Genomic DNA, 23,580 nt, shown 5'->3' with positions numbered 1-23,580 from the left:
GGAACAAATAGTTTCACAAGCGAAAGGATTCCAAAGCTGTTTTCAGCATCAATTAATGTGAAAAAAGCAGAATACTCTAAGCTAACCATGGCTGCAGACTCCCAGAGATCTCGATTCTGACAAGACCCTCATGGACAGAGCAGCAGACAGAATTTAACACCACTTCTTGCATGACTAATGAATCTGGGAAGGAAGAGTCCAACCCTAATTCTAAAATAGCTTCTACTCACCTTCTGAAAAGTTCTGGAAGTGTAGACAGCTCACTGAAAACATCATCCCAAGCTACCAAAAGTAAACAAGCTTACTAGTTAAGGAAAATAGGAGAGAACATGTAGAAATCTACCTATGCTGAATACCATCAATTAGTGTTGAACCTAAGAGAAGCATGATTTAGAAAACCTGCACAGGGCAGCATAGATCAGATATGAAACCACACTCACGTAAGGCAAGACTGAATAGACTAAAGCTTAATCCTTCAGCACGACTGCAGAGGACAGAGGTCTATAAAATGACTGACAAGGCTTGTAGGAAAATGATTCATTGTTTCTCATAACAGGAACTAGACAGTTGTCAGGTTTAATATGAAGAGAAAGTACTTTTGTATACCCTTCAAATTTAGTTTCATCTTTTATTAAAACACAATCCAGAGGACAATAAACACTTAGGTAAGCCTAGCAAGCTACAAATGTAATAGATCACTAAATATTCACCCTGTTTAGCATATGTTTAAGCAAAGATAACAACCAGAAACACTTCCTGGCTAGATGCGCATTAAATCTGACCAAGTATATAAAAGAGTTTGGTCCTAAAGCTACACTAACTCACTTTCCAGTGCAGGCAGTGGGGAGTGCCTGGCAGCTACTTCTAACTATTTTATATTCTTGCTTGTGCATTCCAAGGAAGCATTGGCTAGTAATAGGATACACATAAATCAACTTCATGTTAAGACCTACCATTGAGGAATAAGTTATTAATATTTACTTAGACATAAGCAACTGAAAAGCACATACAAGCTTTCAATTGCTCAAAAATATCGATACTGCTCTTCAAGGATCTTCACACTAGTTGTTCTTTACATGGAATATTGCAACATTTTCCTTTTTGTTTATTCGAAATAGGCAGGTAATGGGATTCTTGCTAAGGAGGTAATAGTACTTGGTCTTTAAAGTTTGAGACAATCTTTTGACTAGTTGGAGAACATGCAAACAACACATACAGCCTAATGAAATAACTTAGTAGCTGGCCAGTTGATCTCAAAGTGCTTTTGCATTCTAAAATACATCCAAAAACCCATGACCAGACATTCAGAATAAAAGATGAAGATTAAAAGGGTCATTTTCAATGGATTTGTGAATTAAAGATTAAACTTATCAGGTTTGCACATGGCAAGAGAATGTTTCTGCATGACAACACAAAAGCGTTCACATCCATGAAACAAAGCCTTCATACAGGACATACCTAAACAAGAAACCTTCAGAACACACAAACTTCTGGTAGCATTCTCATATTTTATTTCAATTAATCCACAAAGACACAAATAAATTACAGCAGTTTTTGTTAAGAAACCTGTTTTAACAAATGACAAGGTTGCTGATTAAACATGATCATTGAAAATGTGTAGCTTTAGCCATTGCTTCTCTCAATTCCACTTTCAAGACAATACATTACAGGTGACAACTGGAGTCATCTAGTATGAATTCAGAAATCAGCCACTCATGAAATCATAAGATGATGTTTAATATCAGTTCAAATCCCTTGCACATGCTGGTTTCCTCCCTGCAAAAGAAGTTTTATTTAACCTGCAGTCAGCATCGCACATACAAAAGAGGTAACTGGCCTAAGGTTGAGCTATATGAACATACTACCTGACACTAACTCTTAAGAGCCATTTCTCAATACAAATTTCTTCATTTATCCAGGACAGGATTTTCCTTTCCCACACCATTAGTAAAGATTCCATTCCAGAGGACCAGCCAGATTAGAATAAATGGACCCAATAACTGTCATAAGCTTTCTTAAGATTTTTTCCAATTTAGGTTGGCTATGTTTATATAAAGTTCTAACAATTACCACGCGGGTTTCCACTAGTCCAAACTAATTTTGGTTTTCTTTTTTTGTTTGTTTGTTTTCAGGTAAGGAATAAATAAAACTTCTTTAGATATAGAGGGCAATCCATCCACTAACACCTGATAATCCTTTTTACACTACATACCTGGAGACCAACCAGTTTACAAGGAACTCTTTTCACACGTTTATCACAGGTTCATAAAGCACCAACACACCTGAGAAACCCAAAAAAGTAAGATTTACATGAAACTGATACCAAGACTCAGATAACATGATAATTAGATGACAGTTCAAAACCTACCTACAAGCTATTAATAAAGTTGATTTAGTAGCTTCCTGAAGTTCAGTAGTTTCATGAATGTGTTGTTCCTCTCACCATGATCCAAAGAAGAGTTTCAACCTCACCTCTGGGTTTGAGAGAGAACTTTTATACCCCTCTGTGTTGGCCACTTAAGACACCGCCAGACTTAAGAGGGCAAAGCATAAAAGGGGAGTAGATTATAGCACTATTTTTTTCTTAACTAAGATAATCTGAACTTACCGTTTACTCAAGAGATTACAATTTGCATGAAATTTGTGAATTATCAAAAAGCAAGTTTTAAAAGCTATCTACAATTGTCATTAGACTAGAGCATACTTACCTTCTAGCAGATGATACTGTTCATTCTTAAGAAGTCCTGAGCAGTGCTTCTAATTTAGGTGTGATCATCCATGTCTAGAATATTTCAAACAAAGTTGCTATGTGGGACCTCTAAACAGCCCCCCCCAAAAAGACAAAAAGTATTAAATTATAATATAATTTATATCATCTAATTACAGACCTTTTTAAAGCCATATTCTACAGACTTGCTATTACATTGAATTAGACACTCTTAAAGTCAGTCTACAAAGTTGCAGAAGTCATTTACATATCAAGACTATCAAATCAAGACCTAGAGCAAAAGGTAGTCAATGGCTCAATCTGTTGAAGATTGTTTTAATTAGCCTGTTTAAACTACACAGAACATATTTTTAACATCTTTTAAAATATACTGCTAATCAGAAACAATGGAAAGTTTATTAAGCCTAAACTGCTTTTACTGTTGACACTACCCTGAAGCAAGCTGTAAATTCTAGATTTAACAGACTTTACCAGCCAGTTCTTTGCTACCTTGTGCCTACTTACATATACCTTGTAACAAATATACTCTCTCAACCAAGAGAGACATCAAGTCACTGTTACAGACACACAAGACTGGGCCAAAAGCCTATGCAATCAGTGACTGTTCTTTGTTTGAAACGTTAAGTCCATTTGAACTTAGGTGCCTGCAGCCTTCAGTACCCTAAGCACTGCAGGTTATAACTGCAATTTTCTTGATGCAGCCTATAAAAAAAGAAACCACTGCACTGAAATCAGATTTAAGGTCTGCGCAGCTCAATACCTATAATTTAGAGAAGAGCAGAAGGGTACAAATGAACACAAATACTCCTTCGTCTCACAGCGACACAGAGCAGTACCCTCAGATACACGTTTGTCTTTAAGTGGTACAAAGTCTGAGGATCCAGAGCTCTCCATTTCTGAAGCCCAAAGCCCTAGCTAACCAGCCCCAGGCTATGAGGTGTGTGATGAGGTCGGCGTGCCCCCTTACCTATAGCTGTTCAAAGGCACGACTCCAGATCCCCAGCGCTTCCCACCGGCCAGGCCTACTGTCCTTGGCCTCCTGCCCACGCCAGGCGCAGCCGAGCGCGGCAGGCCAGCGGACAAAGCCTTCGGGGACATTGGAAGGCCTTGCCGGTACCTTGGGACGCTTTCTGCCGCCTTCCTCCCCGCCGGGCGGCCCACGCCACACACTGCGGAGGGAGAGAGAGAAAGAAGTCAGCCCGGAGCGGCAGGGCGGGGGACGGGGGGGGAAGGAAGGGGCAACCGCTTGTGCCTCACGACAGGATGCAGGGCGGAGGGGACGGCTCCGCACTGGGTTTCTGTGAGGGAAAGGCGCTCTATCCCCCTGTGTTGACTCCCCGGAGCACCGCCAGGCTCCGAGAGGGCAAGATGTGAAGGGAAGACCTGAGCAGGTCCCATTCCGTCCCCCCGCACCCCGCCCGTTGGGAGCCCGGGGCTCCCCGTGGAAGCGGCTGTCGGCCGCCTTACCGGGGCGGCGGGCGGTGGGGAAAAAGGAAGGGAGGCGCCTCCCGGGGCCTTAAATACCGTCCCGCGGCTCCCGCGAGACCCCGCGGGGGCGCCGCTGTTGATTGGTCGAGCTGGCGCACGTGACCCCGCGAGGGGGGAAGGGGGGGAGGGCGCCCCCGCGGGGCCTGCAGCGACCGAGCCGCGCACCGGCGCTCCCAGCCAAACGTTAAGGGGAGATGCCGCCGTGCTGCGCCTCCCCGCCCGCGCTCCCCCGCGGGGAGACGGCGTGGGGCTGGCCCTGGAACGGGGGGTCGGCCAGTGACCCCGGGCCGCGGCGGTCGGGGAGGAGGGAGCGGCCTTCTGCCTCAGGGAGAAGCGCCCCGGTTTGCTCGGTCGCGCTCCCTGCGGCGGTCAGTCAGGGGCGGACCCGCGGCCTGCGTCACGAGGGGGCTTTTGTCTTCTTTGGGATATAATTGTCGATCTCTGCCCAGGCCAAACTCGGGGGGCCCGGAGGTCTTTCGCACACAGAAACAAAAGCGTCTTTGGTGTGAAGTAGCAGCTGCGTAGCGGTTTTGAGGAACTAAATACTGCTGATCTCTGTCTAAACTCCCATCTAAGCCCTACTTTAGGAGGCTTAGGATCTGTCTGTAAGGATAGCGAAGTAAGCCTCAAGCCTGCGCTAATACCCTCGCTGACGTTACAGCATATGTGGCTCGCTCTAGAGCACGCCTGGGCTGCAGCTCACAGGGTGGCACGGTGGAACCAGGCCTGCCCTCCTGCGAGTTAGCGCACAACATGGATGCAAAACACAGCTGTTGTTCTACCTCAGCTAAGATGTGCTGCCTGACTGGGGACGCTACTAAGAGGTTTTAGGGTGAGTACAAGCAGATTAGCATAAACTGGGAATTAGTAATTTGTAGCACAGAGACTTTGAACGTTGCCCTGCCAAGCTAGTAGGTAGGAACCACAGTGTCTTGGTTCCGGTGGAGTTCTGAATTCAATGAAAGTCTCTGCTTCACAGAGGTGGCTATATTGCTGATAACTTGTAGCTTCCTGCCTCAGTGAGAAACAGTATGTCTTGGCTCATACTGAGTTGCTACCAGCACAGCACCTGTAAGCGTGTGGAAAGAAAATAACAGGTTGGCCCACTGTCCCTGCGAGTTTTCTGAACCCTGCATTTAAACTACCCTCAGCAGATCTAAACCGATCTGTTTCCTCCTGAAACAAACAGTCACATAGTTGCAATCGAGGGATAGCTTTAGAAATTGTTTCCTATCACTTCTAATTACCTCTTCAGTCTAATTCTTGATACTTGCTTAAAACATTGTTGCAGGTGTAATCCCGGTGCCAGTCAGTTTATTGTGAGTGCATGGGGATTCAAAAGCTGTCTCAGGGCTCTAGGTAAGTCATTCTCTGTGTATGAATTTGAGACATGTAGCTTCAGGTTATTTCAAGTGGGGTTCTCTGCAATGACCATTTTCTACAGTTAGACACATAAGTCAGATCGTCCTTTCTTGTAATGTAGCCAAAAAGATGAATTGGCATGCAACCTTTACATTTTTACCACCTGTGCCAGTGGGATGTATATCAAGCTCAGTGTCTTCTCTTCCAGTAGAGAATGTAAACTGGCACCTCTGTTAGCACAGCAAACCAGTGATCAGTGTCCATCCCAGATAAGTATTTTAATCATTCAGACAAAATCCTACTAGTTTTTCTTCCCCTGCATGAGCTTTCTTCTGTTTTCCCCATACAAACTTTGCGTTGTTTGCCTTCTCTCTGGTTCCATGAGACTTACTTTCTTGTCCGATAGTGGCACAACTTCAAGAAGAGAGATGCAGAGGCCACCTGCCCTGTTTGTCCCTTCTTTTCAGTGTGAGAGGTTAGCAGGTTCTACACATGCCCAGGAAAAATTGTCAGACACCTGGTCAACTATACCAGTAGATGTTGTGAGGTCTGTTTACATTAGGGCACTTCTACTTTAGGTAGTCAAGGAGAAGAATATTGAAGGTCTGCATTTTGAAGTTAGCTAAGTGGCATCTGGGTGTCTTGGTTATTTTGTGGATTTAGTGTTGAGCTTTTTAAGGTGTCTGTGGTGATCTGAACCCAACTGTACAAATCTTGAAGAGTTGTGCTCTAATCAGTCAAGTCTCTCTTTGTGGGATGCGTGAATTTAATGTCAAAGTCACAGATCTTATACCTCTTTCAGCTGAAAGGCACTTGAAAAACATTTGTTTAAAAACATCATGTTGGGTTCACCACAATGCACAATTGTCATTAATGTTTCATTTCAATCTCACTGTTTTTTCTCCACACTGATATGAAGGAAAAGCAAGCAAGTAAAATCTTGATAGGACCATCAGTCTTTGCAGATGGATGACAGTATCCATCTGCATTAAATAATTGGCAGGTTTGGGACCTTACAATGTAGCAGCCTTTTTTAAATTATTTTTTTTACTTGATTAAAACTTTGATATGCTAATGTAATAAAAATGTAATTTGATTAATTTATGCCACAATTTACATAAAATGAAAAGGCTATTTTAAATTCATGCTGAAAATAGAGTAAATGCCATTTACAGCCTGTCTGCTGTCAAAATATCCTTTGTGATTTGTCCTCAGAATCTATGTTAGTTAAAATTAGAGCCTGTAGAATAGAAGAAAAATAATAAGTAATATCTTTGGAGAAGAGGGGGGCAAGCCAGAATTGTTATTTCCTTTCCAGAGGCAGAAATAACAATACATTTCTGTTAGAAACTTAAGTTCTCTGTTATTTTTGCTCAGTGAGTCTTTTCTTGTTTGATAAATTATTTCCATGGTGTGATGGGTTGACCCTGGCTGGTTGCCAGGTGCCCACCAAAGCCGTTCTATCACTCCCCCTCCTCAGCTGGACAGGGGAGAGAAAATATAACAAAGAGCTTGTGGGTAGAGATAAGGACAGGAGAGAGATCACTCATCACTTACCGTCACGGGCAAAACAGACTCAACTTGGGGAAATTAACTCACTTTATTACAAATCAACCAGAGTAGGGTAATGAGAAATAAAACCGAATCTCAGAACACCTTCCCTCCACCCCTCCCTTCTTCCCGGGCACAACTTCACTCCCGGCTTCTCTACCAACCCCCCCAGCGGCACAGGGGGACGGGGATGGGGTTTACGGTCAGTTCATCACACGTTGTTTTCTGCCGCTTCACCCTCCTCAGGGGGAGGACTCATCACACTCTTCCCTGCTCCAACGTGGGGTCCCACCCACGGGAGACAGTCCTCCATGAACTTCTCCAACGTGGGCCCTTCCCACGGGCTGCAGTTCTTCACGAACTGCTCCAGCATGGGTCCTTTCCACGGTGTGCAGTCCTTCAGGAGCACACTGCTCCAGCATGGGTCCCCCACGGGGTCACAAGTCCTGCCAGAAAACCTGCTCCGTGGGCTCCTCTCTCCACAGATCCGCAGGTCCTGCCAGGAACCTGCTCCAGCGCGGGGTTCCCACGGGGTCACAGCCTCCTTCGGGACAACCCACCTGCTCCGGCGTGGGGTCCTCCACGGGCTACAGGTGGATATCTGCTCCACCGTGGACCTCCATGGACTGCAGGGGGACAGCCTGCCTCACCACGGTCTTCACCACGGGCCGCAGGGGAATCTCTGCTCCGGCGCCTGGAGCATCTCCTCCCCCTCCTTCTTCACTGACCTTGGTGTCCGCAGAGTTGTTTCTCTTACATGTTCTCATTCCTCTCTCCGGCTGCCGAATCTGCCTGTCCCAACTTTTTTTTTCCTTCTTAAAAATGTTATCACAGAGGCATTACCGCTATCGCTGATTGGCTCGGCCTTGGCCGGCGGCGGGTCCGTCTCAGAGCTGGTATTGGCTTTCTCTTGAACACAGGGGAAGCTTCTAGCAGCTTCTTACAGAAGCTACGCCTGTAACCCCCCCCGCTACCAAAACCTTGCCAACAAAACCAATACACATGGCTAAAAATTTGTTATCTCTTTCTAGCCAATACATATGATTAGAACTTAAATAGTTACTTTCCAACTGAAAGCACATTTTGTATAGGTAAGAAAAATGCCGGTAAAGTTTGCTAGTGAACTTCCTTGCTGAATAAAATACCTGAAAAAGAGGCCATTCTTCAAGCTTCTACCTCACAGAAGTGTGGGAATATTTTCAGTTGAGTAGTGAGTGTCAGGGAAGATCAATGTTACGTAAACTGATGAAGCAATCAATACACAAAAGTTCTCTTATCTTCACTGTTCAGAGCTCCTAATGTAATTTTTTTAAAACACTATTAAGCAGAAGGAAAAAGGCAAGAGTAAGATATTATGAGATAATCACACCTCTAGGGCATTATGGAGCATTGAACTGACTCTAAAGGCCTAAACAGCCTCTTCATAGAATAGGCTGTTTAATGGTTATCACTATAGAACTACTAGTCCCTTTTATTTAGTCAGTCTGCTTTTGGTGTATTTGACATCAATGTGTTTGCATCTGTCTTATTCTGCTGTCTTTGGGCTTTTAAATCTGATGTCTGGCCAAAAAAAAAAAAAATGAAGTCAGATGCTGTAAATGTATTTTGTTTTCTTCTACAAAATAGCAATTTCTGAGAAAAATGAAAAGATGGTATTTCCTCTCTGCCAACTAGTATAATGTTTACATTAGCAAATACAGGCAAGATTCAGAGATTAATTTAATACGAAGTTTTATTTTCTGTGCTTCATATTTGGTAGGTCACAGTATGACTTAGGATTCTAAAGATAAGGTTTTACTGTATTTTATATCAAGAAAGATAATTTCTCAGATAATTTGAAAATATTGGGTAGGGGTTGCTTTGAAGCTGACAGTCTTCAAGAAGAATAGTGATTCCAGAGTTGAGGTAATTTTTTTTTATTTTTTTTTTTAGACTAAGGGGCCCCCAGGAGACACCCGATATTTTCTGTGGATTGCCGTGAATTTTTCATGGACTACAGTTCACTCTGACCATTAGAGTTTCAGGTGTAAATGGAGCGGCTTCCGTGGACCTGCTATGAGCCATGCACTACAGCCTCAGTCCATGGTCTGCAAGTTGGCATTTGGCATTGTACTAAAGCTTCCAATCTGTTCTGCAGTGGGGGCCAAGCTTCATGGAAAATCTTTAGTCCTCATGCTTGTGCCTACATATTTGCCATTCTGTTAAAGACATATTGATATTTTTTGTAGAACATGATTTAATGTGAGATACAAAATATTTAAAAAAAAAATTGTAAAATGCTAAACATACATTGTCAGCACTGAAAGTATTTCAGACATCTGAATTCTCTTTTAATTCCTATTATATATTCTCCCACCTTCCAGAAAACCTGAGTATTTTTTTAACTGCCTTTTCCATTAGTATGCCCTTTTAATTGCCTGGAAATTTATCCTAAATTTGATTCTGTTCCAAACACTTGTTCAGCAAAACTGACTGATGATTAGCCATTTCTGGACCAGAGTTTATGACAAGAAAAACATATATGAACCCTCTGTGGAATTTTCCAAGATTTCTGGAGAGGAAATGCAATATCCTCTTTGTAGTACAGAGTGAGCAGATATTCTAGTCCCAGCTTTGCTGCTAACTTTCCTGTGTAACTTTGGACAAATTGCTAGATTTCTTCTGCCTGTTTTCTTGCTTTGTAAAAGAAGCTAATATTAACTTGCCACCCAATAATTTGACAAGTCTGAGTGAATGTTTGCAAAGTACTCTGAGAATGTCAGGTGGAAACTGTTATGAAAGTCCACTAGCCAAAGAGGATATTTACAATAGGTTCTTATTTTATTTAGTGAAATAAAAATGTTCAAGCGTATAACCAGATGAGACCAGGACTGATCTAAAATTAAATGCAGGAGGCATTTTTTGACCTTTCAACAGAAATTATATAAGCACTCATAGTTTATAAATAGTGCTTTGTTTCCCTTCTCTTTGTCTAACACTCAGAAGAAACACAGGATTAGTTGTTTGTTATGAAGAGATAGGGCAATGCTTTAGAGTGGAAACAATTGTTCACTGTTCTGTATTTATACAGTTCCTATAATGTTTGTAACTAGCATTTGTTGCTTTTCTTAGCACTTTTTTATCTTCAAAAAGCCACAGAAATAAACTTTCTAGACCTGAAAATAACAACACCAGAAGAAAACCCAAACACTCACCAGCCCATTTCAAGTGTGAAAGTTTCTTTTCTCTTTACCTGTTTGATATGTGACTGAAGAGAAAAAAAAGCCAATGCTAAACTATTGTTAAACTGGTACATAAATACTTGTATATTATTTCCTATTTTTATTACAAATCCTCAGAAATAAGACATGAAATGTGTCCACCCTTAAATGAAAGTATTTTTATTTGTGTTGAGGATAATGATATTGAATTCTTCACAGAATGATGTGTGTTTATGTATATATGTTCATATTTCCAAATATGTTTAGTTTCAACAGTAGTCCTTTCCTTGAACAACCAATAAATGCTTAACTAACAGCAATTTAATTTTGTGTTTAAAAAAAAAAAAAAAAAAAAGTTTAACAAACAGAAACCACCTGAAACCTTACCCTGAAGTCAAGTAATTGTCATCAGTGAGAAAGCAACAGTATGAAAATACCACTTAACTTTTTCTTACTTTTTTGTTTTCCTACTTTGTGTGATTTCTCTGGGGTTCATATTATGGGAATAATATCCTTGACATTAAAATATATATGAGGTAAATGGCTTTATTAGTTACCACACTTCATTTCATTTAGATTTTTAATCACCTTTCAAACCTGTTCATTTGCTTCATAACTTTTCACTGAGAGCAAGTACAATTCTATACAGTAAATTGGAATAAACGGGCTGCAGCAAAGAGTACACAATTAGGCTTCTGGAATAAAAGGGATCTGAGTTTAAAAACCAGCCATAGTGCAGTACTGTCAGTCTCTATAGGCTACTTAGAAAATGCACTGGAGACCAATCAGGCCTTGATTGCTTCAGAATGGAGGCTGGGGGTGGCCACTCCTGGAATGACACCTCGGCTTAATTCCCATTTCCCTTGGTTATGTTGAGAAAACCTGTAATATTATGTATAATCCAGTCCTCAGAGTTTAAGCAAATTAAACACTTGGGATCAAATTCACCCATAATGTAAGACCATGAACTTAATAGAATTATAGCAAAAAATTTTTTTTCTCAGTGTTACATTATTTGATGGCTCTTTTACATAGTGATTTGTGGATTTATGAAGCAGTTTAGTAGCCCTGATGACTTTACTCCATAATGTCAAGAAATCTTTCTCCATCCTGTACTTCGAATGTCTGCAATGATTTAATATAACTAATCCAACTTACTGAGGAAAGGAAGTTCTGTCTCTGTGACAACTTCATTTTGAGTTTCTTTGCTGAAACTGTCAGCAGGATGCCAACTAGTGCCAAATTTGATACCGTTTTTATGAAGTGGGCACTCGTCCACAATGAGCTGGACTGAGGCTACTTTACCTAACAGTATTCTCAGGCTAGGAATGTATCTTTAGATGCTACTGCTGATGCCAGATTTTTGTTAATAATCACAGACCTTCTTTTGCAATAAAAAAAATTACCGTCTTCCGAATGTTTCCTGTAAATCAAGCCTGTGGGCACAGGCTGTATAGACTGAAATTATTATATTCTAGCTTCATGAAGTAAAAAGCGTAGCCAAGCCTGAGTGTGCCATACTTCCAGGTGCTCTTAGGAGCAGAGGTGCCTGTAGAAATGTTATCAGTTCTCTCTTCAATTGAGTGACTTCCTCAGCATAGCAGAGGGACAACATAATGGGCCTTAAGCTTCTGCTGAAAACAGCAACATCCGCTGAGGAAAAGAGGAATTCTAAGATGAGGCATTGCCCTGGCTGAACTCTGTTCTTGCTTCTCTCAGAGGTTTGCTGTGCGGCCTCAAGTTAGCTATGTAACAACCTTGTGCCTATTATCACGTGTGTAACCTTAATACGCTCATACTGCTCTATCTCGGAGAAAGGCATGGGCTTTGACTGACTTGTGTTTGAAGAGGAACTGAGATTATTGCATTAACGGTGCTGTACAAATGCCGCGTGTTGTAAACTTGTGAGCGAGCACTTTGGCACGAAGACACGTGGTGTGGACGTGGTCCCAGAAGAGCATTTGTGAAGAGAAACGTTGTCTGCGTGAATGGCAATGCAAAGCACCTACTGCGGGCAGTAAATGACATTCCGGCCCACTGTTCTGGGGTTTGCAAGTGCCTGGGCTCCTGCCTACCTCAAATCAGGCGGAGAGAGCGCGTCCCGGAGTACAGCGCTGCCGCCCACTGCCGCCCACCCGTGCCGTCCTGCCCGGGCTCTGCCTTCCCGGCCTTCCCCCCGCTGCCTGCCGACGTGATTCCGTATGCGCTGAAACCCGAGGTTTGCAGCCCTGTGCCCGCTCCGGGCCTGGCGATTAAGACGCGCCCGTCCCAGGCCGCTGCGTGCCGCCGGCGGGGCGGCGGGCCGGGCCGGGAGAGGCGGCAGGGGCAGCCCCCCCGCGCCCCCTCCTCCCCGCCGCGTATTGGCTGCGGCGGCAGCCGCCCCGGCCGGGCCCGCCGGGGTGCCCCGAGCCGGTGACTGCCTCTGACCTCCCCTTCCCCGGCGCTGTCAGAGCGGATCAGCGGGCGCGGCGCTGCAATGGAGCGGCGAGCGGCAACGGCAGCCGCCAGGAGAGGAGGAGGAGGAGGAGAAGGAGGAGGAGGAGGAGGAGGAGGAAGGGGGAGATTAGCGCGGTGCCGGCTGGCGCAGAGGCGCGGCTGAGCGCTCCAGCGGGAGCCCGGGGCCCTGCGGGCCGTGCGGGAGTCAGAGGCGGAAGGAGCGGAGATGCGGCTGCTCTCCCCGCGCTGCTGAACCTCCCGGTCACTCGCCCGGAGGAGGGGGGGCAGGAAGGTCCGTCCTCCTCGCTGCGCTGCGGGCGCGAAGGGTGCCTGTGCAGTCCCCTCCTCTTGCTTTTATCCCAGCCCCGGAGCAGAAGCCGCCGCCGCCGCCCCCTCTCCCTTCCTGCGCTCTTCCCACCATGAGCGGGGCTGTTTTCACCTTATAAAGATGGCGGTGTGGGATCGCTGCAACCTTTAGACTCATGACTGTCAGAAACATCGCCTCCATCTGTAATATGGTGAGTGCTCGCGGGCAGGCGCGCCGGCGGGGGGCGGGGGCGGCACGGCAGCCCCTCCGGGGGCAGGCCCTGCTGGGGCCGGCGGAGGGGCGGCTGGGGGGGCTCCCCCCAGGGGCGCCAGGCAAACGAAGCGACCGCATCCCTGCCCCCGGCGGCGGGGGAGCCGGGCAGGCTGCGCCGGGACGTGCCCGGGGTGGAGTTGGCCGCCGGAGAGTGGCGACGTCCCGAGGAGTTTTCCGGGAGCAGCCCGGGAGCGGGCCGGGGAGGGACGGAGATGCTGAGCCGCTGCGGGGCCCTGCGGAGCGGAGGGCGCCCCGGCCGACACGCGTTGCAGACGGAGCCGCAGCCCGCCCTTCCTCCTCCTGCCCTTCCTCTTGCCCTAAGAATCCTGCGAAAGGACCCCAAAGTTGGGCTCTGAATGCACGTTAAGTCAGTGACCCCATTTAACCCTCTCAGGCCAGGCAGGTACCCTGTGGTCCCATGGGGCCAGGAGCTCCCCAGGTTACACAGAAAACGAGGATGTTTAGATGCCTGACAACACGCTTTGGGATTCCGACGCCAGCTACCTGTTATAGGAAGTCTTGGCTTTAGTGCAAACATCAGTGTTTAGCTTGCACTGCGTGCCACTCGGAGAGGACTGCTGTTTGTTAAGTACTCTTGAATCACTTAGCTTTCTCTGAATCAGACTAGGCAATTAGGAAGTAATAAGGAAACATTAATATTTTTGTTTGTATGTTCAGCCTTTGCCACTTTCCTCCCCAGGAACAGTTGAAAGGACACTTTCTGCATTGTGCTTGGGACCAGTTTTAATCCTAACAAACCTGGAGCATCTGATTGGTTTTAGATTTTTGAAACTTCTTGGTGGGGGAAGGGAGACCTCAAACTTTGTCTGTCAAAGGCTTAATACAGTGAGGCAGTAATAAACTTGCCAAAGAAATGGGTGCATGCCAAGCACCCCAATGCAAACAGAAGAGAAGCTTATTTCTGCACATTTTATTGTTTTAGTCTGTAATTTTCCCCCTTATTTCCAGGTTCTTCAAGAGCAGCTACACGCAGTTGCCAGCTTCCCTCCATGTGGTGCCCCAGCATGCCTTGTGCTGGTGATGCCACACATACCATTCATCTGCCCTGGAGAATGGAGCCTACCTCTAGGGTAAGGCAACAGGCACAGCCCCAGAGGCCTGGCTCCTGCGGGGTCAGCAGCAGTGGTCTGGGGGAGGGAGTGCGGATTGCGAGCCTGCTCCCCTTCCATGTGTCCACACTTCCACTTAAGTGGGCTTGCTCTTTTGTTTTCAACCAGATGCCCAGGACATCCCATGCATAGTTCTGACTTATGCCTCAGTCCTCACTTTGAAATGCCTGCTTTGAAATGCAGAGAGGAAGGGTTGGATTTGGGGTTAAAAAAACTTAATACAAAATCCAGACTTGGGGTAAAATAATCTGGGTGCTCACCTTTCTTCACCAACAGTAAGTAGTTTTCTAAGCTTTTCATTGCTCTTAATAATTTCCAGTCCTGTGGGCCAGTGGGCCAGGGATACTGCAAAGAAAGGTTTAGGAAACAGTACAGGACTGAGGAGAAAACCTGGGCACACTTAACCTTCCTTCTGAGGCAGTCTCTGGTTTTTATTGCTGATGAATGGTGGGTGTGATGCCCCACAGACTGCATAAGAGAGCACCGCATGAAGGGGAGCTGGAGACTCTTAGGTGGTTGTAAGACTTTAGCATTGGCATAAAGTACTGGGAACTCCATGATTTCTTTCGTGCGCTTCAAACAGATGCACTTGCATACAGTACGCTTCTCCCAAAGACTGAAGAGATTCACAGCAAAACTGAGGAGGTTGTTCTAATGGTGTGCTGCTCAGCTGTCACTGCCAGTATATCCTGCAAAAGTAGCATCCGAGAAATGGGGAGACTGCAACGAAGAGTTAGAGCCTCAGGCAGAAAAAGCATGCAAGGGTTCATAGTTCAAGGTAATTCTAGTTCATGGTAGCAGTACTGTGACAGAAGGTGAAGTTAGTGTAACAATAATGATGTTTTAAAGCTACATATTCCTTGGGATCTGTGTACTTAGCTTTTAGAGATGATGTGTTGTGCTGGTCACTTTTAGTCTTTTCTGGATAACCCACAGGGGCTGGAAAGTCTTTTAGGAATAAAAGCTGAGATTTTCAGAAAGCTACAGGAATTTGGGGCTGTGAGAAGAACATAAATTCTTGGAAGTATTGACAACACTGCATTATGGCTCCTCCAAAAAGGTGTAGGCTTAGATGAGTTGGTGGACTTGAACTCAATGGTCTGTAGGAGAAACTATGACAACCCTCCATAAAATGGGACTTTGGAAGGTTAGAGGTATATAAGAAAATATTTTACCTGTATAAAACCTGAATATTTGCAGTGCTAGTTTGATTTAGGGCATCTGTAGAAATCTACCAGACAAAGATATTAATTCCCAGAACTTGTTGCTGCACTTACAACATAGTGCTTGAAGAACTGAACTACTTACAATTTGTGGACTAAGAATTAGCTGCAAAATTCTTAGGTAATATAATATATTTTAGTATATAATGATGCATAATAGTATGTTTCTAAGTTTTTTAACCTGGTTGAACACAGTAATGAAAAAAAAAAAAAGTTCTGTTCTTTATCTTTTTCCATTCCTGTTGCACTTGAGTGTTCACAGAGATTTTTTTTTTCTTAACTTTTGCAAAAAAATAGATGATGCTTGGCTGATTTTCTTGGGGGTGGGGAGAGCAGGAGGATGGAGAGAGATAGAGGGAGGAATTGATCCTGAAATATTTGTCCTTCTCTGAATGCAACAGAGATTATGTTTTCAATGGTAGTCCTTTCTTGACAAAGTCTTTTGTGTTTGTTTGTCCAAGTACTTTCATGTCCTGAAGGGGAAAAATAGATGAAATTTAGCTCAAGAGAACTTGGGTAGTCAGCATTGTAGGATGCATGTTTGCTATTTAATTGACTGCCTGAGGTCTAGTATCTCAGGTTGTAATTTTGGTCTCCCGAAGACAGTAGAGATTCAGTCTTTTCCAGGAAGGATCAAAACAAGCGTAGTGAAGCAAGGAAGCCAGGGACAGTATGTAACTTGCTTCCAAAAGAGGTCTAGTACACCGGATAAGCTCTGCCTCATGCTGAGACAGACACAGTAGGAGGTAACCAGTAAGAAAAAATGTTAGGTGCAAAACTTTCCACTTGGCACATTTATTTGTAGTAAATACTCAAATGCACAACCTTCTAGAATTAAACAAAATTCCTCTATTGTCTTTTACCGGTTTTGTCCCCTTCGTTATAATAATGATATTATTGTAACTAACAGCTTAATGACACCAAAGAGCTAAAACTTTTGTTGTTTTGTTGTTTAATGACACCAAAGCTCAAAGAGCTAAAACTTGTTCTGCTGGGGTGGAGGGGATGAAGGCAACTGTGCCTGAAGGAATCAGTGGGACTCTTATGCGGGCACAGTGGCCACCCTCACTGAATTGGAGGTCTAGTCCCCAAGATGTTCCCTTTACCTGCCTTTCAGACACCGGGAAAGTTTATCCACTCTGTCTGTACACCATGTTCACCACAGGAGGTATACAATCATGTATACAATCATTATGTAGGACAGGTACGGTAGATGTGAAGAAGCATGAGATACACTGAAGAAACCCTGTTTGAGGGAATAGCAACACCCGGTGCCACGTAACCCTTGTAGACTGTAAACACAAACTAGGGATGTGCTGTAATCCTCTTTGGTATTGTTTCTGTGAGATAACCTGATGACTCACGTACAAAATACTGGTTCAGAGGTAGATAGGCACGATGGCATTTTAAGATTGTTGTTACTGAAATCCTCTGCAGTATGTTTCTCTGTTGATGAGCTTTTGGTACAGCCTTGAGTTCTAAGTTAAGCTCATGCTGCAGTTGTGGCCTAGGGATGTTACTGTTATGTACAGTGAAGGACATCTAACCATTTCAGAATGTATTGACATATATTTTTACAGAGATGGCTAACAAGCTCTGTGGACCATATTTCTCCTAAGTACCTTTTAGTATTCTGCTGAGAACAGGTATTAATCACCCCTTTCATAATTTTGTAATAGTATTTCAAATAATCTGATCTGTACTTCAGAGTGCTCTGTCAATTTAATAAATGGGACATTCTGAACACATCTGGATCACGGATCAAGGTATCATCTGAGATACCTCACAGTTGTATAGATATTCTTCGGAAAAAACGTTGCAGTTCCTCAGATAAATTTTGGGTTTTATTAACCGGGCTTTCATGTTACCTGTTCTTCTCATAGTCTCTATGAGTTTCGTAATAACCGGTGTTTTTCTTCAGGAAAACATTCACACAATTCACCAGGAATTATGTGACTACCTGAGAATTTCAGCTTTCTTTTTTAAAAACAAAAAAAAGTTTCTGAACATCCTAGAAACTAGTTGTAGAGAAAACCATAACAACCTGGGAATCTCTATATTCAGGAAGCAAATAAGAATAACTGTTGGATTTTTTGTTTGTTTGTTTGTTTTTAATGTCATGATTTTAAAGACTCATTGCAGGATTTGTTTGAATATAGGGCATTGGCAGAATGATGACTCCAACTACAAATATAGATCTGGAAAATGCTTGATATCAAGAAAATTACAATTGTAATGCTGTAAAAATAGTCAAATTCTGCTTCATACAATAAGAATGTTATTGGATTAGAGAATTGATCACTATGACTTTCAACTGGATTTATTCATTTGGACAACCTGCAGTGTATATTTCTTCATCACTTTTAAAACTTCCCCTAAACAGAGATTAAGGCAGAATAATACATGCCTAGACAGTTAAAACAGCTATCTGAAGGCATATTTAGATTGATAAAGGAAAACAGATTTTTACATCTGAAAAGATTATTTACAGGCAGTTCAAGCAATGCAATTTTAGAAGCGTAGTCTTGAGTGCGCAACTTCAGTATGACATATATAGAAAATATGAAAAATATAGAGAATGTGAAGTCTAATTATTCTAACACCTTTCTGAAGTAATGAGAAACTTGAGAGTATGGCTGACAAATTTGTTACTGGACTGACAAACAAGAAGTGTGCATTCCATCGAAAGATGAACAGAAGTCCACAAAAGATATTTTTTATTGGATAGAGGCGGATATGCAAAGTGAGAAACATCCTAATATACAATTTCCAATGTATAACCTGGAGTAATGACTGAGGCTTGTCTTGCATGAATACCTACCTTTTTTATGGCTAAAGTGGTTATCATGCTCTTACTAGTTGTTTAGAAGACAAGCACAACAGGACAATTCATGAATACAATGTGTGGTTTACAGTGTGTTTCTGTTAGACGCATATAGTCTTTGGCTTCAAGTTGCTGAATTAAGAGCAAACAAGTGGTTATGCTAAATACCTTAATAAAGGAACCTCTTAAATACAGCTCAGCAAGGCTGAGTGAGTCTGCATTGTGGAGGAGATGGGATGAAAAGCAGACTCCAGGCCCTGATTAACTGTGCATGGTGGACAAGTGTCATGCAGAAGTGTGATGGGTTGACCTTGGCTGGTTGCCAGGTGCCCACCAAAGCCATTCTATCACTCCCCCTCCTCAGCTGGACAGGGGAGAGAAAATATAACAAAGAACTTGTGGGTAGAGATAAGGACAGGAGAGAGATCACTCATCACTTACTGTCACGGGCAAAACAGACTCAACTTGGGGAAAATTAACTCACTTTATTACAAATCAACCAGAGCAGAGTAATGAGAAATAAAACCAAATCTCAGAACACCTTCCCTCCACCCCTCCCTTCTTCCCGGGCACAACTTCACTCCCGGCTTCTCTACCAACCCCCCCAGCGGCACAGGGGGACGGGGAATGGGGTTTACGGTCAGTTCATCACACGTTGTTTTCTGCCGCTTCACCCTCCTCAGGGGGAGGACTCATCACACTCTTCCCTGCTCCAACGTGGGGTCCCACCCACGGGAGACAGTCCTCCATGAACTTCTCCAACGTGGGCCCTTCCCACGGGCTGCAGTTCTTCACGAACTGCTCCAGCATGGGTCCTTTCCACGGTGTGCAGTCCTTCAGGAGCACACTGCTCCAGCGTGGGTCCCCCACGGGGTCACAAGTCCTGCCAGAAAACCTGCTCCGTGGGCTCCTCTCTCCACAGATCCGCAGGTCCTGCCAGGAACCTGCTCCAGCGCGGGGTTCCCACGGGGTCACAGCCTCCTTCGGGACAACCCACCTGCTCCGGCATGGGGTCCTCCACGGGCTACAGGTGGATATCTGCTCCACCGTGGACCTCCATGGACTGCAGGGGGACAGCCTGCCTCACCATGGTCTTCACCACGGGCTGCAGGGGAATCTCTGCTCCGGCGCCTGGAGCATCTCCTTCCCCTCCTTCTTCACTGACCTTGGTGTCCGCACGGTTGTTTCTCTTACATGTTCTCACTCCTCTCTCCGGCTGCCGAATACTGCCCGTCCCAACTTTTTTTTTCCTTCTTAAAAATGTTATCACAGAGGCATTACCACTATCGCTGATTGGCTCGGCCTTGGCCGGCGGCAGGTCCGTCTTAGAGCCGGCTGGTTTTGGCTCTCTCTCGAACACAGGAGAAGCTTCCAGCAACTTCTTACAGAAGCCACCCCTATAACACCCCCCCCCCCCGCTACCAAAACCTTGCCACACAAAACCAATACAAGAAGGTGAGGTGCTGACGGGCTTGAAGAGCCACAGTCTGTAGAGTGTAAATCATGGCCAGTCAGAGAAGCAGTCAGCAAAGTCTCTTCTGCTGGTCTTCCTTTAGCCTCAAGAAACTCCTTGGCTGGCTGTTTGGTAGACACTCTTATATACATTTATATACATTATGTACTCTTAACACCACAGTGTATCAGTACTTCTGGGGAAGAAATGAGCTTCTATCTCCACTGTCAGGGCTCCATTGTAAGCGTGTTTTAGGTATGCTCAGCCTTTGCACAGAAGGCTGCTGTGCTGACGGTTTCAAGCCAGCCATTACTGGATATTGTGTGTTGTGGTTATTTAATCTGATTTCACAATTAATGACCTAATAATAGTTGCATCTAAACTGTCCTAGGACAATAAAGTCTCCAACTGTCCACTGGAATGCCATTTGATAAACCTATGTTATTTCTGATGTATGTCTGTCAAACTTGAAGATTTCCCGTGATGGTGACTACATCATCTCTCTAGGCAGTCTATCCCAATGCTTCAATGTCCTTATGACTAGAATGTCTTACCTGAATCTACATTACCGTATTTTGAGCTTGGTACTTTTCATCCTGTCTACCCTTAAGATTGACAACAGACTACTTCCCTTCTGTAACAAACTATATACTTGAAAATATTCTCATGCCCTGCCTCAACCTTTTCTGTCTTATGCAACACAACCCTGTTCAACCCTTTTTTACAGGTCGTTTTCCTCTAGAGTTGAGTTTTTCATTTTGACTGCCTTCTTTCAGATTCTCTCCAGTTACCTTCATCTTTCTTGAAACCTAGCACCCAAACCTGGATGTAAGATCCTGTCTGAAGTCTTACCAGTGACAAGTTAAACAGGAAAGTTACTTTAAGAACTTAGTAGACTCCTGTCTGTAAGAATTTCATTATGTTGTCCACATTTGTTGTTGTTGTGTTTTTTTTTAAATAGCACTGCATAGCTGATCCTTATTCATCTTATACTACACTGTGGCCTCCAGACTTTTTTTTTTTTTTTTTTTTTTTAAGCACTACTACCTTAGTCAGCTGTTTCCCATTCTGTACATGTGCAAGTGATTCTTCTCTTCATGTGCAGAATCTTGCACTTGTCTCAGCTGAATTTCAACAGTTTTTAGAGCATTTCTCAAAAAGAGAAACATTGTCAAAAATTGACTGTCAAAATAATTTTGAATTCTAAACCTGTCCTGCAACATAACTGCAGCCCTTATAACTCATGTTATATTGAGATGTAATGAAGATGTTCTTTATTCTGCCTCCAGGTAATCAAAGAGTACTCCAGCTGGTGCAGCTGTGATGAAGTCTAGAATGTGCCTTGCCTTTAGAATGCTCTGGGGCACCACGTATGCAGTCTGGGTGGCCCAGACAAAAATGTTATTGAAGAAATTATAGTCTGTAAGCAAACCTTAGTCTCTTTTTCACTTGTGAGGCCATCTTGGGGTTATGTGTTCTGAAGAAGGAAACTGGCCAAAAAAAAAAAAGTTTCTGCTACTTGTTCCAGCAAAAGCCTGAGTGCCACTAATCCAAGAACAATTAAGCTGGGAATGGAGACAAACTCATGAGAGAATACTGAGTTGCAGTTTGGTAAAGGTTGTCTAATCATGGAAACTTTAAAGGTCAATGTTTTTTAAAAAATTCTTATGGATTTAGGTACTGAACTTGCAATACTTCACTAGAACCTGACTTCCAGTACGTGGTTGCTTTGTGCTTTGAGAAAACCAAGTTTTTTAAGCTATATAAAACTGAGTGCCTTAAACACTTTGTCCGATTTTAAGTGGTTCAGGATTTCAGGCCTCTAAATTTTTATCAGTTTCTTGGTAACCACACAGTAGAGAGCTGAACTTATTTATGGTATATGTAATACTTAGATCTGTGATTAGAGAGAGTTCAGTGCATCCAGCAAAAAATAAGTTAGACATCTCCTTTCAAGCTCTTATAATTTGCCTTAATGATCAGAAAACTCTTTGGAGAAAATGCACAAAAATAATTTCTTTAGATACATTGTCTTAAATCACCTGTCCTTCAAAAATATGAGTACACAGTGGTTTTTCAGTCAGTCAATATCCTTTTACTGTTTACTGTGTTCCCTTATGTTTTTCACAGCATCCTCTCTTTCCTCTTTTATCTTGTGGCAACAAAGACCCAAAATAGCTCTGCTGGAGGAACAATAAAACATTTCTTTGCAGAAAGAAAAAAAAGCTAATCTGGTTAAATTCAACCATCTTGTGGGACTTACTTACACTTTAAAAACTACAGAAACCTTTCAGGTTTGACATTTAATATCTGTGAGTTTGGAAGAAGGCTGGCTCAGCTATTCCAGTTACTCACCGTACCTCTCTGAAAGTTGAGGTTGTCCCTGAGGATAGTCAAAGTCCAACACTGAGGACAGGTGATGTGTCTGTTGAAAGCAGTTGCATATATACTGCATGGTGTGACATTGCTTGCTCTCCTCTTACTCTCGTTTTCTTTGTGTTGCTTCTGGGAGCTATGTTTGGATTTTATTTACAGTTGCTTCCTCTCTTTTGAGTTATGCATCACTACCGTTTGTTGGCCAGGAGGCCTTCCACATCTTTCTTTATCTTCTTTTTCCCTTCCCTCCCATATGCTGTGCCGTCCAAAATCCTGAAACTCAGGCTGCCTGGCCTTCAAGCCATTTCTATTTTTATTCTAATTTCTCTTCTACCAGCCCAAACGTCACCCTTAGTTTGTCTTAAGTCTTCAGTTTCTCCCTTCAGGAAACAACTCTATTTCTAGCACATTTCTCTCACTTTCCCTGAATACTAAGAAAAAGAAATCTAGTTCACAGCTGTATATGATCTGAAGCCCTTTGCCATGGACCAGCCATCTTCCTTCATTGATTTCTTGTTCTTTATATATTTGTTAAATTTTTGTTTTCACAATTCAACTTTTACGTGTTTTTTCTTGTATTTTTTAGATTTTCTTGCGACTAAGATATTTCTTGATATTTCTTACATTGTATTTTATTGTTTGATGGTTATTTGTATTGTGTTTCTGTTTATTTGGTGATACCTATTTAATAGGTTTTCCATAGGTGACATGAAATGTCCTAATTTCTTTACAGCACTCATTTACTTTAAATTAAGCACATGCATATTTCTAGAAAGTTGGTGCCAATTTTTAAAGCTCTGTCATACTAGAAAGTTGAGCCTAATTTGCTGTCTTCCGTTTGCAGAATCTTTCATATTAGCTCTATTCCATTTCTCATCCTCCATAGAATAACTGTAGTTAGGTTATTTTGCGACATGTGATTTAATGATCTAATCTGAGGTCTTTTTCCCCCCCCCGCACTGCTATTTTGTTTACATGCTTAAGTGCAAAGGAACAGGAGGTTTTTTACTTAGTCTGTTTCATGTGATGCAAAGCACATATTAAACTCTTAGCAACATTATCAGAAATTTCAGCTGAAAAGAAAACTGGCAGACTTATCCATTGGAAGGCTTAGAGCAAAATAACAAGAGAAAAAAATATAGGTCATATGGCCAGAATGTTTTTGGAGTGATGCTGTGGTAGAAGTCTTGGCTTAGCCTGAACTGACCCATGCTTGGCTATGTCTCCAA

The 23,580-nt window shown here is 43.3% G+C and overlaps 2 protein-coding genes, 1 long non-coding RNA gene and 1 other non-coding gene across 12 annotated transcripts in view; 1 reads left to right on the top strand and 3 right to left on the bottom strand.

Annotated features, from left to right (window-relative positions):
* Window positions 1-1,488: 1,488 nt before the first annotated feature.
* LOC115346522 lies at window positions 1,489-4,220 on the bottom strand. Of its 7 annotated transcripts, none has more exons than XR_003925155.1 (5): window positions 4,196-4,220; window positions 3,696-3,897; window positions 2,709-2,818; window positions 2,213-2,282; window positions 1,489-1,776 (listed from the first exon to the last, which is right to left on the bottom strand). It is a non-coding gene; the product is annotated as an uncharacterized LOC115346522 (long non-coding RNA). The 7 variants fall into 7 exon arrangements; XR_003925157.1 differs by lacking the exon at window positions 4,196-4,220 and adding an exon at window positions 2,369-2,533 and having other exon boundaries at window positions 3,696-4,189; XR_003925156.1 differs by lacking the exon at window positions 4,196-4,220 and adding an exon at window positions 2,369-2,474 and having other exon boundaries at window positions 3,696-4,189.
* Window positions 2,429-2,546, bottom strand: LOC115347783. Its single transcript, XR_003925606.1, has one exon. It is a non-coding gene; the product is annotated as a small nucleolar RNA SNORA26 (small nucleolar RNA).
* Window positions 4,221-5,507: 1,287 nt separating the features above from the next.
* Window positions 5,508-13,249, bottom strand: LOC115339593 (WAS/WASL-interacting protein family member 3-like). The gene is made up of 3 exons (XM_030009780.2): window positions 13,184-13,249; window positions 12,339-13,095; window positions 5,508-5,806 (listed from the first exon to the last, which is right to left on the bottom strand). Exons 1-2 carry the CDS (start codon window positions 13,247-13,249, stop codon window positions 12,406-12,408), a joined length of 756 nt encoding a protein of 251 aa, XP_029865640.1. The 3' UTR covers window positions 5,508-5,806; window positions 12,339-12,405.
* Window positions 12,855-23,580, top strand: part of USP46 (ubiquitin specific peptidase 46) — a 36,670-nt gene continuing 25,944 nt past the window's right edge. Inside the window, exons 1-2 of one of the 3 annotated variants that reach the window (XM_030012490.2) lie at window positions 12,855-13,283; window positions 14,315-14,436. In XM_030012490.2, the coding sequence (XP_029868350.1) occupies window positions 14,356-14,436 (81 nt within the window). In that variant the 5' untranslated portion in view covers window positions 12,855-13,283; window positions 14,315-14,355. Of the gene's footprint in view, window positions 13,284-14,314; window positions 14,437-15,058; window positions 15,254-23,580 lie in introns of those variants that run through there. The other 2 variants (XM_030012511.2, XM_030012501.2) reach the window with 2 other exon arrangements.

This window comes from Aquila chrysaetos, chromosome 1 (assembly GCF_900496995.4).
Source record: "Aquila chrysaetos chrysaetos chromosome 1, bAquChr1.4, whole genome shotgun sequence".
In the NCBI taxonomy this organism is placed as follows: domain Eukaryota; kingdom Metazoa; phylum Chordata; class Aves; order Accipitriformes; family Accipitridae; genus Aquila; species Aquila chrysaetos.
Note: the sequence above shows the minus strand (reverse complement) of the source record. Positions and strands in the feature narration are given on the sequence as shown.

Coding starts and splice junctions, on each gene's coding strand:
- LOC115339593 (XM_030009780.2), bottom strand. CDS start 13,249: ATGAGTCTAAAGGTTGCAGCGATCCCACACCGCCATCTTTATAAGGTG. Junction 13,096..13,183: donor TGAAAACAGCCCCGCTCATG/GTGGGAAGAGCG, acceptor GGGACTGCACAG/GCACCCTTCGCGCCCGCAGC.